The 11781-nt window shown below is 35.9% G+C and overlaps 1 protein-coding gene and 1 long non-coding RNA gene across 4 annotated transcripts in view; one reads left to right on the forward strand and one right to left on the reverse strand.

The window, feature by feature from the left end:
• Positions 1 to 476: 476 nt before the first annotated feature.
• LOC109379813 (uncharacterized) overlaps positions 477 to 11781 on the forward strand; it is a 17019-nt gene continuing 5714 nt past the window's right edge. The window contains exons 1-4 of one of the 2 annotated variants that reach the window (XR_002123279.1): positions 477 to 519; positions 2548 to 2636; positions 3473 to 3560; positions 8789 to 9945. This is a non-coding gene — a long non-coding RNA (uncharacterized LOC109379813). Of the gene's footprint in view, positions 520 to 2547; positions 2637 to 3472; positions 3561 to 8788; positions 9946 to 11781 lie in introns of those variants that run through there. The other variant, XR_002123278.1, reaches the window with a different exon arrangement.
• Positions 1620 to 11781, reverse strand: part of PPM1D (protein phosphatase, Mg2+/Mn2+ dependent 1D) — a 47246-nt gene continuing 37084 nt past the window's right edge. The window contains exons 5-6 of one of the 2 annotated variants that reach the window (XM_019636760.1): positions 7341 to 7583; positions 1620 to 3112 (exon numbers count right to left, since the gene is read on the reverse strand). In XM_019636760.1, the coding sequence (XP_019492305.1) occupies positions 2555 to 3112; positions 7341 to 7583 (801 nt within the window). In that variant the 3' untranslated portion in view covers positions 1620 to 2554. The remainder of the gene's footprint in view (positions 3113 to 7340; positions 7584 to 11781) is intronic. The other variant, XM_019636762.1, reaches the window with a different exon arrangement.

Here is an 11781-nt window from a genome sequence, read left to right on the forward strand (position 1 = left end):
TTTTATATATCATGAATTTTCCATTAGGCATTATACTACTGATCTGTTACATAAGCAAATAAAACTTAATAAAAATAGAAACATTAAAACATTTGTGCTTGCATAACATCAACTCCTTAAAGAATGGGCCTAAACACAGCCCTAGGAACACATACAGAAAAATGCTAATTTTAGCATTTGTAGCTATGTGTCTTAAAACCAAAAATGTTTCCAGTATTAGATAGGTACTAATATAGTATGTAAATGGACTCCAATGCACCAAAACTGTGATCTAGGAAACAATGTTGTAGCATTTTTACATTAAAAAACTGATTGAAAAATAAAATCACTTAATCCATTACTCTAATCAAATGGAAACTTTAATTGCACGTAGATAATAGTTTTCTTTTTTTTTTTTTAAAGATTTTATTGGGGAATAGGGGAAGGGACCAGCCAAGTCGTTGTTCTTCAGTCTTCATTGTGGAGGGCACCAGTCGCCATCTGGCTTCCCGTAAGCAACTCGTGGCCTCTAAGCTCAAGGTACTGTGTTCAATCTTAGTTGCTGATGGGCATAGCCACCATCCCAGGCAGGGGTCGAACCAGCAGCCTTGTTGTTAAGAGCGCACACTCTATCCACTGAGCCATCCGGGCAGCAGCTCAGTTCAAGGTGCTGAGTTCAGTTTTAGCTGTGGGTGGGCATAGCCCACAATCAAACAGGCAATCTTGTACACCAGCTGAGCCATCCTGCCACCTGTTGGCAGCTCAGCTCAGACACAGCATCACTGGCCCATGTTGGAATCGAACCGGCGGCCCTGTTGCTCAGAGCTAGCACTCTTAAGCCAACTCTTAATCAACTGAGCCACTCAGCCGACCCAGGATTATTTTCTTTACAACCATTGGCAGAAAAAGTGACAAATAGCTAAATGGATTTTCCTTTCTTTAATATACATTCAGATTTGCTGAATTTCTAGTAGGTGCTGCTAACATGGTATCACAAGTCTGAAAGATGGACAAACTCTTTACAATAAATTGACTGCAAAAGTGTTTGCAAGTTGCTATGTCTCTACCTTGGAAAGGTCTGAAAAAAAATCTCTTCAGTATCCAAAAATCCTTTTTAAAAACTAACCATAATTAACGTTTACCCAGATCACTAGTTCTCTCTTAATCCTCTTATGGAAAACTGAATGTTTCCAAATGTGCAGTACCTAGCATATTGTAAGTACACAATCAATGTAGAATGCATGAATTAACTCTTCAATTTCTCAATGAGCAGTCTTGTTCTAAGTTAATAAATTTTAAAAATTTCTCATTGTAGAACAATTCACTACACCAAAATGACATACGCTTAGCGTTTTACTATTAGTTTTTTATAGTATTTTTCTATATTACCAAAGTACAATTTTATTCATTTTTAATTGCTCGTACATAATAGTTCATCAAATGCTGATTAGTCTTAACTGACTTAACCATATTCTTACTGTTAGATATTTATCCTGTTTCGATTATTCTAAATTATATTACAGTCAAGAGTGCAAGAGTGCAAAAACGAACATTACATGTATTTTAAGTTGTTAATCTAAAAGCATGATCATGGCACAACAGAAAATTAATATATATCATTAAAACCAACAACAAAATTCCAGCAATATCATGAACAGTTCACTGATTTATTAGATGAACAAACATCTATCCATATAACCAATGAAAACTGTACGATATATAAAATAATTTAAGAAATGTTGGAAATTTAGCAGCACCATTTGTTATTGAATAGCAAGGAAAACACCACATATTTTATGCAAACACTAGAAGAGGATAGCTACTTTAAGACCTAATAATGCCACTGAATGTGCAGGATGGTTGAGAAAAGCATCTTTTTAGGTAAACACATCTCTTTTTACTCCAAAGATCTGGTGAGCATATCTGATGATTAATGTTTTAGAAAAATGCTATTAAAATAAGATACTGCATAGTATTTTAATTAGGACAAAGAGACTAATACCCAGCTACTTGAGTATGGTTCAACACTTCTGCTTCTATGAAAAATTTAGTTCTGAATTATGAAATTAGAAATAAAAAATAAATTTTAAAAGACACTAGTTGTCTCTAAGAAACATTAAGTGGAACACAGGTCACTATGAAAATACATCACTTTTCCAGTTTGCTTAATAATTTACTTTAAAAAGTGTAGTTTTCATCACAAGTGACTTATACAAATTTCTTAATAAGCATTTTTAAAAGTTTAAATGTATTTCTAAAATCTAATAAGTTTTCTGATTTTTTGTTTAACCCTTAGCCCTGTTGTTACACTTACTGTGTAACAGAGTAAGAGATTGAGTTTGTGTGAAAGATACAAATTTACACACATTTTACAGCAACTTATACTCTAACATCTACAAAATTCACATTTATAATACAAGCAAGTACAAGGTCAGGGTAAAATCGCTGAATTCCAAAAAGTCAAACTGTATGCTATTTTTAATTTTGTCCCTTTAAAAAATTTCAACTTCAGCACCAACTTCAAAAAGCCCTCTTATATCTTATTTGGAAAAAATATATATTTTCCAGATACAGTTCAGCAAACACAAACAGTTTTTCTGTGCTGGTGAAGTAAAGGGTTTCCAATTTTCTTCTGGCCCCGAAGTCTGCGTCGCATGGTAAGTTTTACAGAGTTCTTTCGCTGCGAGGTTGTGGGGAGGCTTGCAGGCTGAGCACTACTACTTCGACTTAAACCATTTCGTTTATGCCTCTTCACAAGAGGGCCAGAGTTGGATTCTTCTAATGTCCTTTTAAAGTTTGCTGGAGGGGTTCTTTCAACTTCTTGGGCTTTCATCTGACCTGGAGTTGACATCTTTAAATTTTTTTGGTCCATGATGGTGTTTGTTGAGTTAGTAGGCACAAGGCCAACTGACAGGCTATTATTCAAACAATCATGTATCCTTAAAGTCAGGGCTTTAGTGCAATTTTCTTCAAGTGGTTCTGGATCTTTTGAGGGTATGACTGAAGCCTGAACATTCCCTCGAGCTATCTCAGCTGGGACTTCTAAAAAATTCTCTGAGAAGGCATTACTACGAACAAGGGCGGGTATATGGTCCTTAGAGTTCAGCCTCGGCCACGGGTCCTCCTCCAGTGACTGAAAAACAAAAAGGTAAACCAAATAAGAAATAATTTGCCCCAGAATTCACCTTAACTGCTGGGGAGATGGAGTTTCATTAGGCTAAATGACAAATTTGAAGGTTTTTTTGGCTTATTTCCTACTTTCTATAGTCTAATTTCTGAATATTACTAGTATGGAAGATGTGAAGTGCAACATTAAAGCAACTATGTCATAAGGAAACTCAGATTGTTGCTTTGCACCCATCTCCCCAACACTAGACACTGTTTTGTGATTTGAGAAAAGCAGGACATATGGGAACCTACTGAACACGGCTGGAACAACTCAAAGAACTAAATGAAAATCATATGGAAACTTTGAAGTATTGTTTTTTAAAAGCTTCACAGGTGTTTCAGATATGCACCACTCCTCAGCTGTAATGCTCTAGAGCTGCATATGCTCAGAAGATCCTCCTATCTCCAGACAGGTAAGAACGTTCTTAGCAAACCCCATCTTCCACTATAATAATACTTTATAAAATCACTGTCTCAATAGTTTCTCAAGGACAGAGTTTAAGCATAAATACTATCTCTCTCCAAGGATATAACATTTCCCTCGAACATGTCCTCTCTTAATCAAATGAAAATTATTAAAATATTAATATATTCTCAAAAGAACAAGTAAACCCTTTTGTAGAATGGTGAGGACATATTATCTGGTCTTCCTCTGATATAAAATTCCCTCGGAATAAACACCTTTCCAAAAAGTGCTATGTGAGAGCATATTTATAAGAGTGTTTCCTTTAATGTTTCGAGAATTAAAAAGAAAAGAGAAACTGAAGTCATCTAATAGCATTTCAATCTAACCATTAAACATGAACTTGCTTTACTGAAAAAAATATAGTGACTTTAGGTTCAATGGAGATTGGAGACAAGAAACTCTAGTTCCTAATTAGGTACTGCCCAAATAGATTACTATTTTTTTACTAAAAATGTACTCTTTCTTTTTGGGGTCATTGGTTTTTTTATTTTACACTGCATAGTTTATTGAAATCCCAATTCTTTGGATCTGTCTTAACATTGACTAGATGGTGGGCAGCAGCCTTATTTCAAAGTAGCAGTGTTGAGAAAGAATAACATGGCAGTCTCTGTTCTAGAGTATTTACATATGGCTTTCAATAATATCAACACCAAGAGTTGTATGTGAGTTTAGCCCTCTGCATTAGGTTGATTAGAATGCCTACCCTGGTCACAAGCATGTTTTGGCTGATCACAGAAAATTATATCTAGTCATACGTAATTGTTGACCTGCTTAAAAAGTTCACTCTGCTTAAATATAGAAAAAGAATTTGCAACAAGACCAGGGAGCAGATAAGTTCTATAGACAGAAGGCTTCCTAATACCAAATAATCATGCCACTAATTTAGTGACAAGAAAAACAGTACTAATCAAGCCATTTATAGGAACAGAATATATTGCTCTGTTTTGTATAACAAAGTTAGACGTTAGATGGAATTCTTTTACAAAAGAAAAACAATAGGACGACTTCAGAGTTAACACAATTTATTGTAATTTCTGTTGTGCTGTGTCTTTTTAAATTCACAGATTATTATTCTGACACAACAGGCGCGCAGGCTTTTCTTCCCCCACTTTCTCCTTGAACTTTTCCTTTTCCTTTTCTTTTTATTGGCATTCTGTGGGAATACATTGCATCTGTTAGCACTGGCAATTGTTTGGACCGCTTAAGACTACTCACCCCAGACTAATTACATGTATTGCTAAGCCTTCTTACATGTTCCTAAAGCATTTGTGATATTGAGAGATTACCTACTCAAAATACATACTTTAAAAGTTTCTACTTCAGAGATCAACTTTCTTGCTCTACCTATCAATCCAACATTAAACAACTAATTACAAATTGTGCCTAGATTAACAAATGAAACTAAGTATGAAAGGACTCTTCTTCATTCCTCCTTTCTATAGGTCTAGGGTTGTAAAAAACAGCTAAATTTAGTCTTGCCCTGAAGAAAGGATGGAGAAAGAAATGTGTGCCATTGTAATATATCACTTAAACAGAGGTATTTCTACGAACCCTTCTCGAAACAGATCTGACTGCTGATTTACCTTAGGAGTAACCGGAATTTGACATGCCTATAGATAGATAAACCTAAAACCTAGTCTCAAATGCCTAATGTAAATGTGGGTAAGTCTTAAAAAAATTTAACCAAAATGCCATTATATTTATCTAGATGTTGCCAAACATGGGATTATCATAATAATAAAATAAATCAGAAATACTTGTGGGTACCCATGGTTAATTATGATTAAAAACAAAACAAAACACAATTTCTTAAGCACAAATTAAACAGCCTTTATTTACTTGTTAGGTCAGAGCCAACAATATTAATTATTCTGAATGGCTCTAAATATTTCCCATATTTGGGTGGGGGCCACTGGTTAACAAATAATCATATCTACATATAAGTTAGTGCGTACATAAACCTCCTTATCTTTACTTTAGTATTATTAGTATTATTATTATTAGTAGTAGTAGTAGTAGTATCATTATTTCTCAGGACTTTAGAAATAACTTTAAAACATATTTTATGTGCAATCTAAGTACAAGTTTACTAATGCCAATCAGCAGACTGCAATAATTTTTATTTGAGATGGATATTAAGAATATTTATTCCTATGGGGCCAGCCAAGTGGCTCAGTTGGTTAAGTGCTCGCTCAAGAATGCAAGCTCTGAGCAACAGGGTCGCTGGTTGGAATCCCGTCCCGAGCTGAGCTGCCAACAGGTAGCAGGATGGCTCAGCTTAAAAAAAAAAAAAAAAAAAAAAAAAAAAAAAGAATATTTATTCCTATCAAAATATCCTCTGTCCCCTTCTCCTTACCACTGCCTTAATTACTCCTTCTCTATTCTGCCTAAAAGTCAGTTATTCAAATACAAATACATTAGGGAACAGGAAAGTAATGAATACATTCAAATTCAGAAATAGGCAAATTCTCAAATGAACAAGAGCTCCTTCATAACTCTCAGCATGAAGAGACGTTTAAAGGTTTTAATCTGCATTATTATTCAAGGGTTTTCAAAAAAAAGAAAGCTTTGACAAAAAATTCTTTTAAGAAAATAAATATAAAATATTAATTTTTCAATTTCTAAGTGAAAAGTTCATGTAAGGGAAAAAATATATATATACATATATATTACGGGGGTGCCAAAAAATGTATACAAGTGGACACGTTGGTGAACAGTGCTCAAGCAGTAATTCACTGTAATCAGAAGTGTCTGGACGCTGATGGTAAGTAACCACTTTGAGCACCTCTTATAATTGCAAAAGTCAAACATGACTTGTATTCATCTTTTGTTATTGGTATATATTGAGTATTACAATTTTAATACAGTTTTCCTTTCTTAACATTTTTATACATTTTTTTGGCACCCTCTGTATAAGTAAAACAAACAAAAAAAAGAAGTAACAGTAAATTTCCAAGTACTGAGTATAGGATCACAATACCCAAAATTAATTAAATTCTTTGTACTGTTAGCTTTGAAAACTTCAGAAGACTGCCTGACTACATGGCATAAAGTTTCACTGTATTTCCCATTTTAATGGTCATTCTTATGAAAGCACATTCTTAGAAGGCCAGGTATATGAAAGCAGTTATTAGTATTATTAATTTTTAGTAGAAAAAAATGGCATAAAATCAGAAATGAAAATATGGTACCATTTTATTTCACAGCATATCTCAAACTCATCCAATATTAACATGAACAAGAAATAGGAATGATGTTTCTTATCCATGTTAAGAGACAACCAGTTCTAAGATTTGATACTCTAAGGTCCAGTTCAATTTTGATTCTGTATGATCTTATTCAAACTGTTTAATTTCTGTATCTTATTATCTATAAAATGGAATAAGAACTGTACTATTTACCTTTCTGGTTTATGAGGTTCAAATGAAATATATATGAAACTGCTTCACAAACTTTTAAATGATTACAAATGTTCATAGTGTCAGAAGGGGATCAATAAGTTCCAGTATTATTAATATTCTTAAGGGGCCACAGTTGGCATTCAAATTAGGATGTACTGATGTGAAAATGTCTCACTGGCAATTAGTTATGTGACAAAGACTCATCACTTTCTTGAACCTAGTTCAAATCCAAAATCCTATTATATAAGGAATCTGAAAACTGTTTTCAGATAACACTAACCAAAGAAATTCTATTAAAACAACTTAAATACTATAGAACTCTATACCTTGAGTGGTGGCGTAGAACTTGGGGAAGCAGTCATCAGGCAGGCTTCTTGACTATTATAGGAAGGGCTATCCGTCAGGTTCAGATAGAGCTCATCCTCATCGGTGAAATTCCCCTGACTGCCCACTCCTGGAGAGATGCAGATTACTATGGCACTAGTATTATCTGCACGAAGCATACGCTGCCTCCAGCGGCCTAGTGCTCGATTCACAAGCATTTTGGCACAAGATTGTCCATGCTCACCCTATATTTGAAACAAGGAGAAGGTAACAACTCAAATTTAGTCAACATTACACCTCTATCAAATTAAAAATTAGGTGTTCAATATTACCTAAATAAATTAAATTTCAAACCTTATCCACAGAGCCCAAAACTATGTTAAAATACTACTACTCTAAATTTTAAAAAAATAATAAAATAAGGCCTTATATCCTGTAGTTAAATTTCACCAGTATTTTTATCTTTTTGGTTGCAAGAAACTTGGTCTTCAGTGTAACCTTAATTACAGTTTTTCAGGAAAAGTTATATAGCAGTTATATAAAAAAAGAAGTAAACATCAAGGTTTTACAGATAAAATTCACAAATGAGGTAATCAGGCATGGTAAAATAAATTAATTGCAAAGGGCCAATTTGCTCCTAAAATTGAGATTCTGCAAATCAAACCACCCAAAATAAAAATTGTCAAAGGACATGAACAGAATTCAGAGGCAAGAAAATATTAATGACTCTTAAACATATATATAAAAATGGTCAGTGTCACTCATATGAAGAAAAAAGCAACACAGTAAGTAGTTATGGTATAGAGATCAAATACATACCAACAGAAAAGAGTAAAAAAAAACCAAACTTCAATGACCTCATGTTATACAAATAAATGTGGCATTGAAAGAAAACTTTCAGCACCACACATGGAGTCAATAATTGCTAAGTTTCAAAGAACAGAAATGAAAATGATGTGCTCCAGAAAATAGGGCTACATGTCTTTAAAAGTACCTCTAGAAATAAATGAATGATGAGTGGAAATGGTTGAAAAAGAAATGTATTATGAACTACATGTGGAAATAGTATATATTAATATACTCTTAAGTACAAAAAAGGTACTGTACTATATGTATACTATACAATATATAATGTACTATATGATACCATAAGTATTATATAAATATACTGTAAATCGTCTGGCTGTTAGCTATATCCTGAAGCGTATATATTCAAACTGGATAAAGAACTGGAGGTCTTACTCCTTTCCTTGAAAAAACAGGCAATCTTTATTTGGGGTTGTCTGATCTTGAGCATGCTACAGTATTCCAACACATTAATAATGGTGAACTGTGGTAACTCCTCTCAACTGCTTTGATTAAAACCTTAATAATGTCATCCCTGCCTTCCCAAAATAAGTACCACTTTATAATGATTTTAAACACTACCACTTTCCCCGCTTTCTCATAGGTAAAATCATGCACCTCACAATTGAAGAAAGGCAGCATTAATTTCTAATTCATGAATCTATCAAATTCCCAAGTGCACATGTTTCATCACTCTCCAAACAGTGGCTCACTGAGAACTCACTGAAGGCCTGTTATCTTTCACTTTTTCAGTGTGCCCATTTCCCTTTCCAGCAAAGCTCCACAAAAAAAGAAATCTATATAAGCCATTTCCACCACTTTCCCTGAATCTTTCCCTCAGCTCACTGTTTCTGCTGATTTGAGCCCCCCTAATATCGTGTCCTTTTCTTCCACCATCCAGTCTCACTAGGTGATCTCATAAATTGTCATAGCTTTACCTATTATAACTCCTATTAACACTCAAATTAGTATTTCCAGGCTTCTCTCAAATATTTCTAACTACCTACTGAAAATATCTGGATGGACCACAGGTATCTTCAATTCAGCATGCTTCCATCTGAATTAATTTTCTCCTGTTTCCTCCAAAATAATGTGTTTCTTCTTGATAATAACTACCAGTCACCAGTTAGAAATTTGAGTGTCATATTCTCCCTCCTTAAAAACACATGCTCTGTCAATTCTACCACTCATGTGTTTCTTTTGTTCTTGTGTGTATATATTGTTATTTTTTTTTAAATCATTGCTGCCTTAGACCAAGCTTCCAAAATGTCTTATTTGGAATATAAGAGCAGCCTCCAAAGATGAAGCCTAAAAGACCCATTAATATAAAAATCAAACCAGTTATACATGTTGATAAGAATCAACATGTGACGAGTGGTGGAGACAGACCTTATAACTAACACTCCCCTCATCAAAATTCACCTTCTCTCAGGGATTCATATTCATTGCTGCCCCCGCATTCTCTTTCATTGCCAACACTGTATCAATTTAATATTAAAGGGCTAGATGGTTTTCCTACACCTCCAAATAAATATTGTGTTGTCGGAAAAGTCATGACGCATTTTTGCAACGAAATAGAAAAAATATTGTGCGTCATGACTTTTCCGACAACCCAATAGAATACTCACATCATTATCATCTACCCTCTATTTTATATTCCACCCTGCAAATGAGTAAGCTTTCTAAAATGTAGCTTTTCAGGGCTGGCCGAGTGGCGCATTGGTTAAGAACTGGCTTGGGATGCCAGAGGGCCCCGGTTTGGATCCCACATATGAGGGCCAGTGACACTGCCCTCTACAGCTAAGATGCTGAACAACAGCTCAACCTGGAGCTGGGTTGCCATGAGGTGATGGCGTAGGCTGCAGTCCCCTGCTGCAGTAGGTTGCCATAAGCTACCCTGTGTAGCCAGCGGCCAGCTGTCCAGAAGCCGGCGACTGATCTGCCTCACCCAGGAAGAGCGCAATGATGGTGCCAACTTGGGCCAGTGAAGCAACGTCCTCCACAACTAGACTGAAGAACAAAACGACAGCAACTTGTCTGTTCCCCTTCCCCCAATTCCCCAGTGCTGTTCCCCTCCCCCAATTCCCCAATAAAATCTTTAAAAAAAACCCAAAACTTTGGCATTTATAAATAGGTTCTCCCAATCCACTACAAACTGGCTTTTTGCCCCACCATGCCACTGGTGAGAAAAACACACAAATGTTTTTCTCTCTCTTTCTTGTCATCAAATAATTCTAAATCCAATAGACAAAATAGTCTTTATTTTATTTAATCTTTCTTTTACATCTGGTGTCACTGGCCAAATGCAACTAGGCTAGCCCCAAGGTTATAAAAATGAATCAAGACACGACTCTTATCTTTAAACAACTCACGATCAAATGGTATTGACAGCTATTTATATATACTATTTGTAACAACATGGTAAATGCTGAGCAAGGACCATATTCTATTTACCTTTGCATTCCTTGTGCTTAGTATCGAATATGTTAGCTTAGTGAATGAATGGATGCAATTTAATACAAGTTCTTTTAATTTGCCTCCTTTTTACCTTAAAATATAGCTTTAGCATTCCTCCCATCTTAGAGAAAGATCATCTTTTCTAAGGATAGCTGTTGATTCCAGTTATATCTATGTGCTCTGGATTTCATTCTATCAATACCCCTTATTTCTTTTGTATTGTTAATCTTTCTCTTAAGACTACAACATGCCTTTTCAAGGCCCTATGATTTCAAGCCAACAATGGCACATTCCTTGTCTTCTTGAACACTCACTACATCTATTTCCTAGGCTCACAAAGTTCTCTTTCATCACCACTTCCAATCTGTTAATGCCCTCATCACTTCAACTGAAACTCTTTATCCTTGAAGGTCACTAATAAAAGCTCCTAAACTGTAAAACCCAATACCCTAAACTCATCCATCTGTCTCTAGTTCTTTGCAGAATGACAGCATTGACTACTACCCACAACTCTCTTTCCTTGCCACCAGCAACACTGAGCTCTTCCAATTCTCCTTACTTTGTTATTGCTCAGAATAAAGAAAAAATCAATTTTCAAGCAAGTCAGGAAGGAAAAAATATTTTCTCATTGATGGATGGCTGCTTCTAGGTTTGAAATTGACTAAAAATAAAATAGATGACAAAGAGTTACCATCTGACCCAACAATTCCATTCCTATGTATATACCTAACAGAACTGAAAACATGTCCATATAAAAACTTGTTCATGGGGCCGGCCGAGTGGCGCGATGGTTGGGAACTCGCTTGGGATGCCAGAGGGCCCCGGTTCGGATCCCACATGAGGGCCAGTGACACTGCCCTCTGCAGCTAAGATGCTGAACAACAGCTCAACCTGGAGCTGGGGTGCCGTGAGTGAGTCGCCGGCGACGGCGACGGCGTAGGCTGCAGCCCCTGTGGCAGTGGGTTGCCATGGGCTACTGTATGTAGCCGGCAGCCAGCGTGAGCGGCCAGCAGCCAGCATGAGCGGCCAGCAGCCGCAGTGAGAGGCCGTCCAGAAGCCGGCGACTGATCTGCCTCGCCTGGGAAGAGCGCAATGATGGTGCCAACTTGGGCCAGTGAAGCAGCGTCCTCCACAACTAGA

This window comes from Hipposideros armiger, unplaced genomic scaffold (assembly GCF_001890085.2).
Source record: "Hipposideros armiger isolate ML-2016 unplaced genomic scaffold, ASM189008v1 scaffold_29, whole genome shotgun sequence".
In the NCBI taxonomy this organism is placed as follows: domain Eukaryota; kingdom Metazoa; phylum Chordata; class Mammalia; order Chiroptera; family Hipposideridae; genus Hipposideros; species Hipposideros armiger.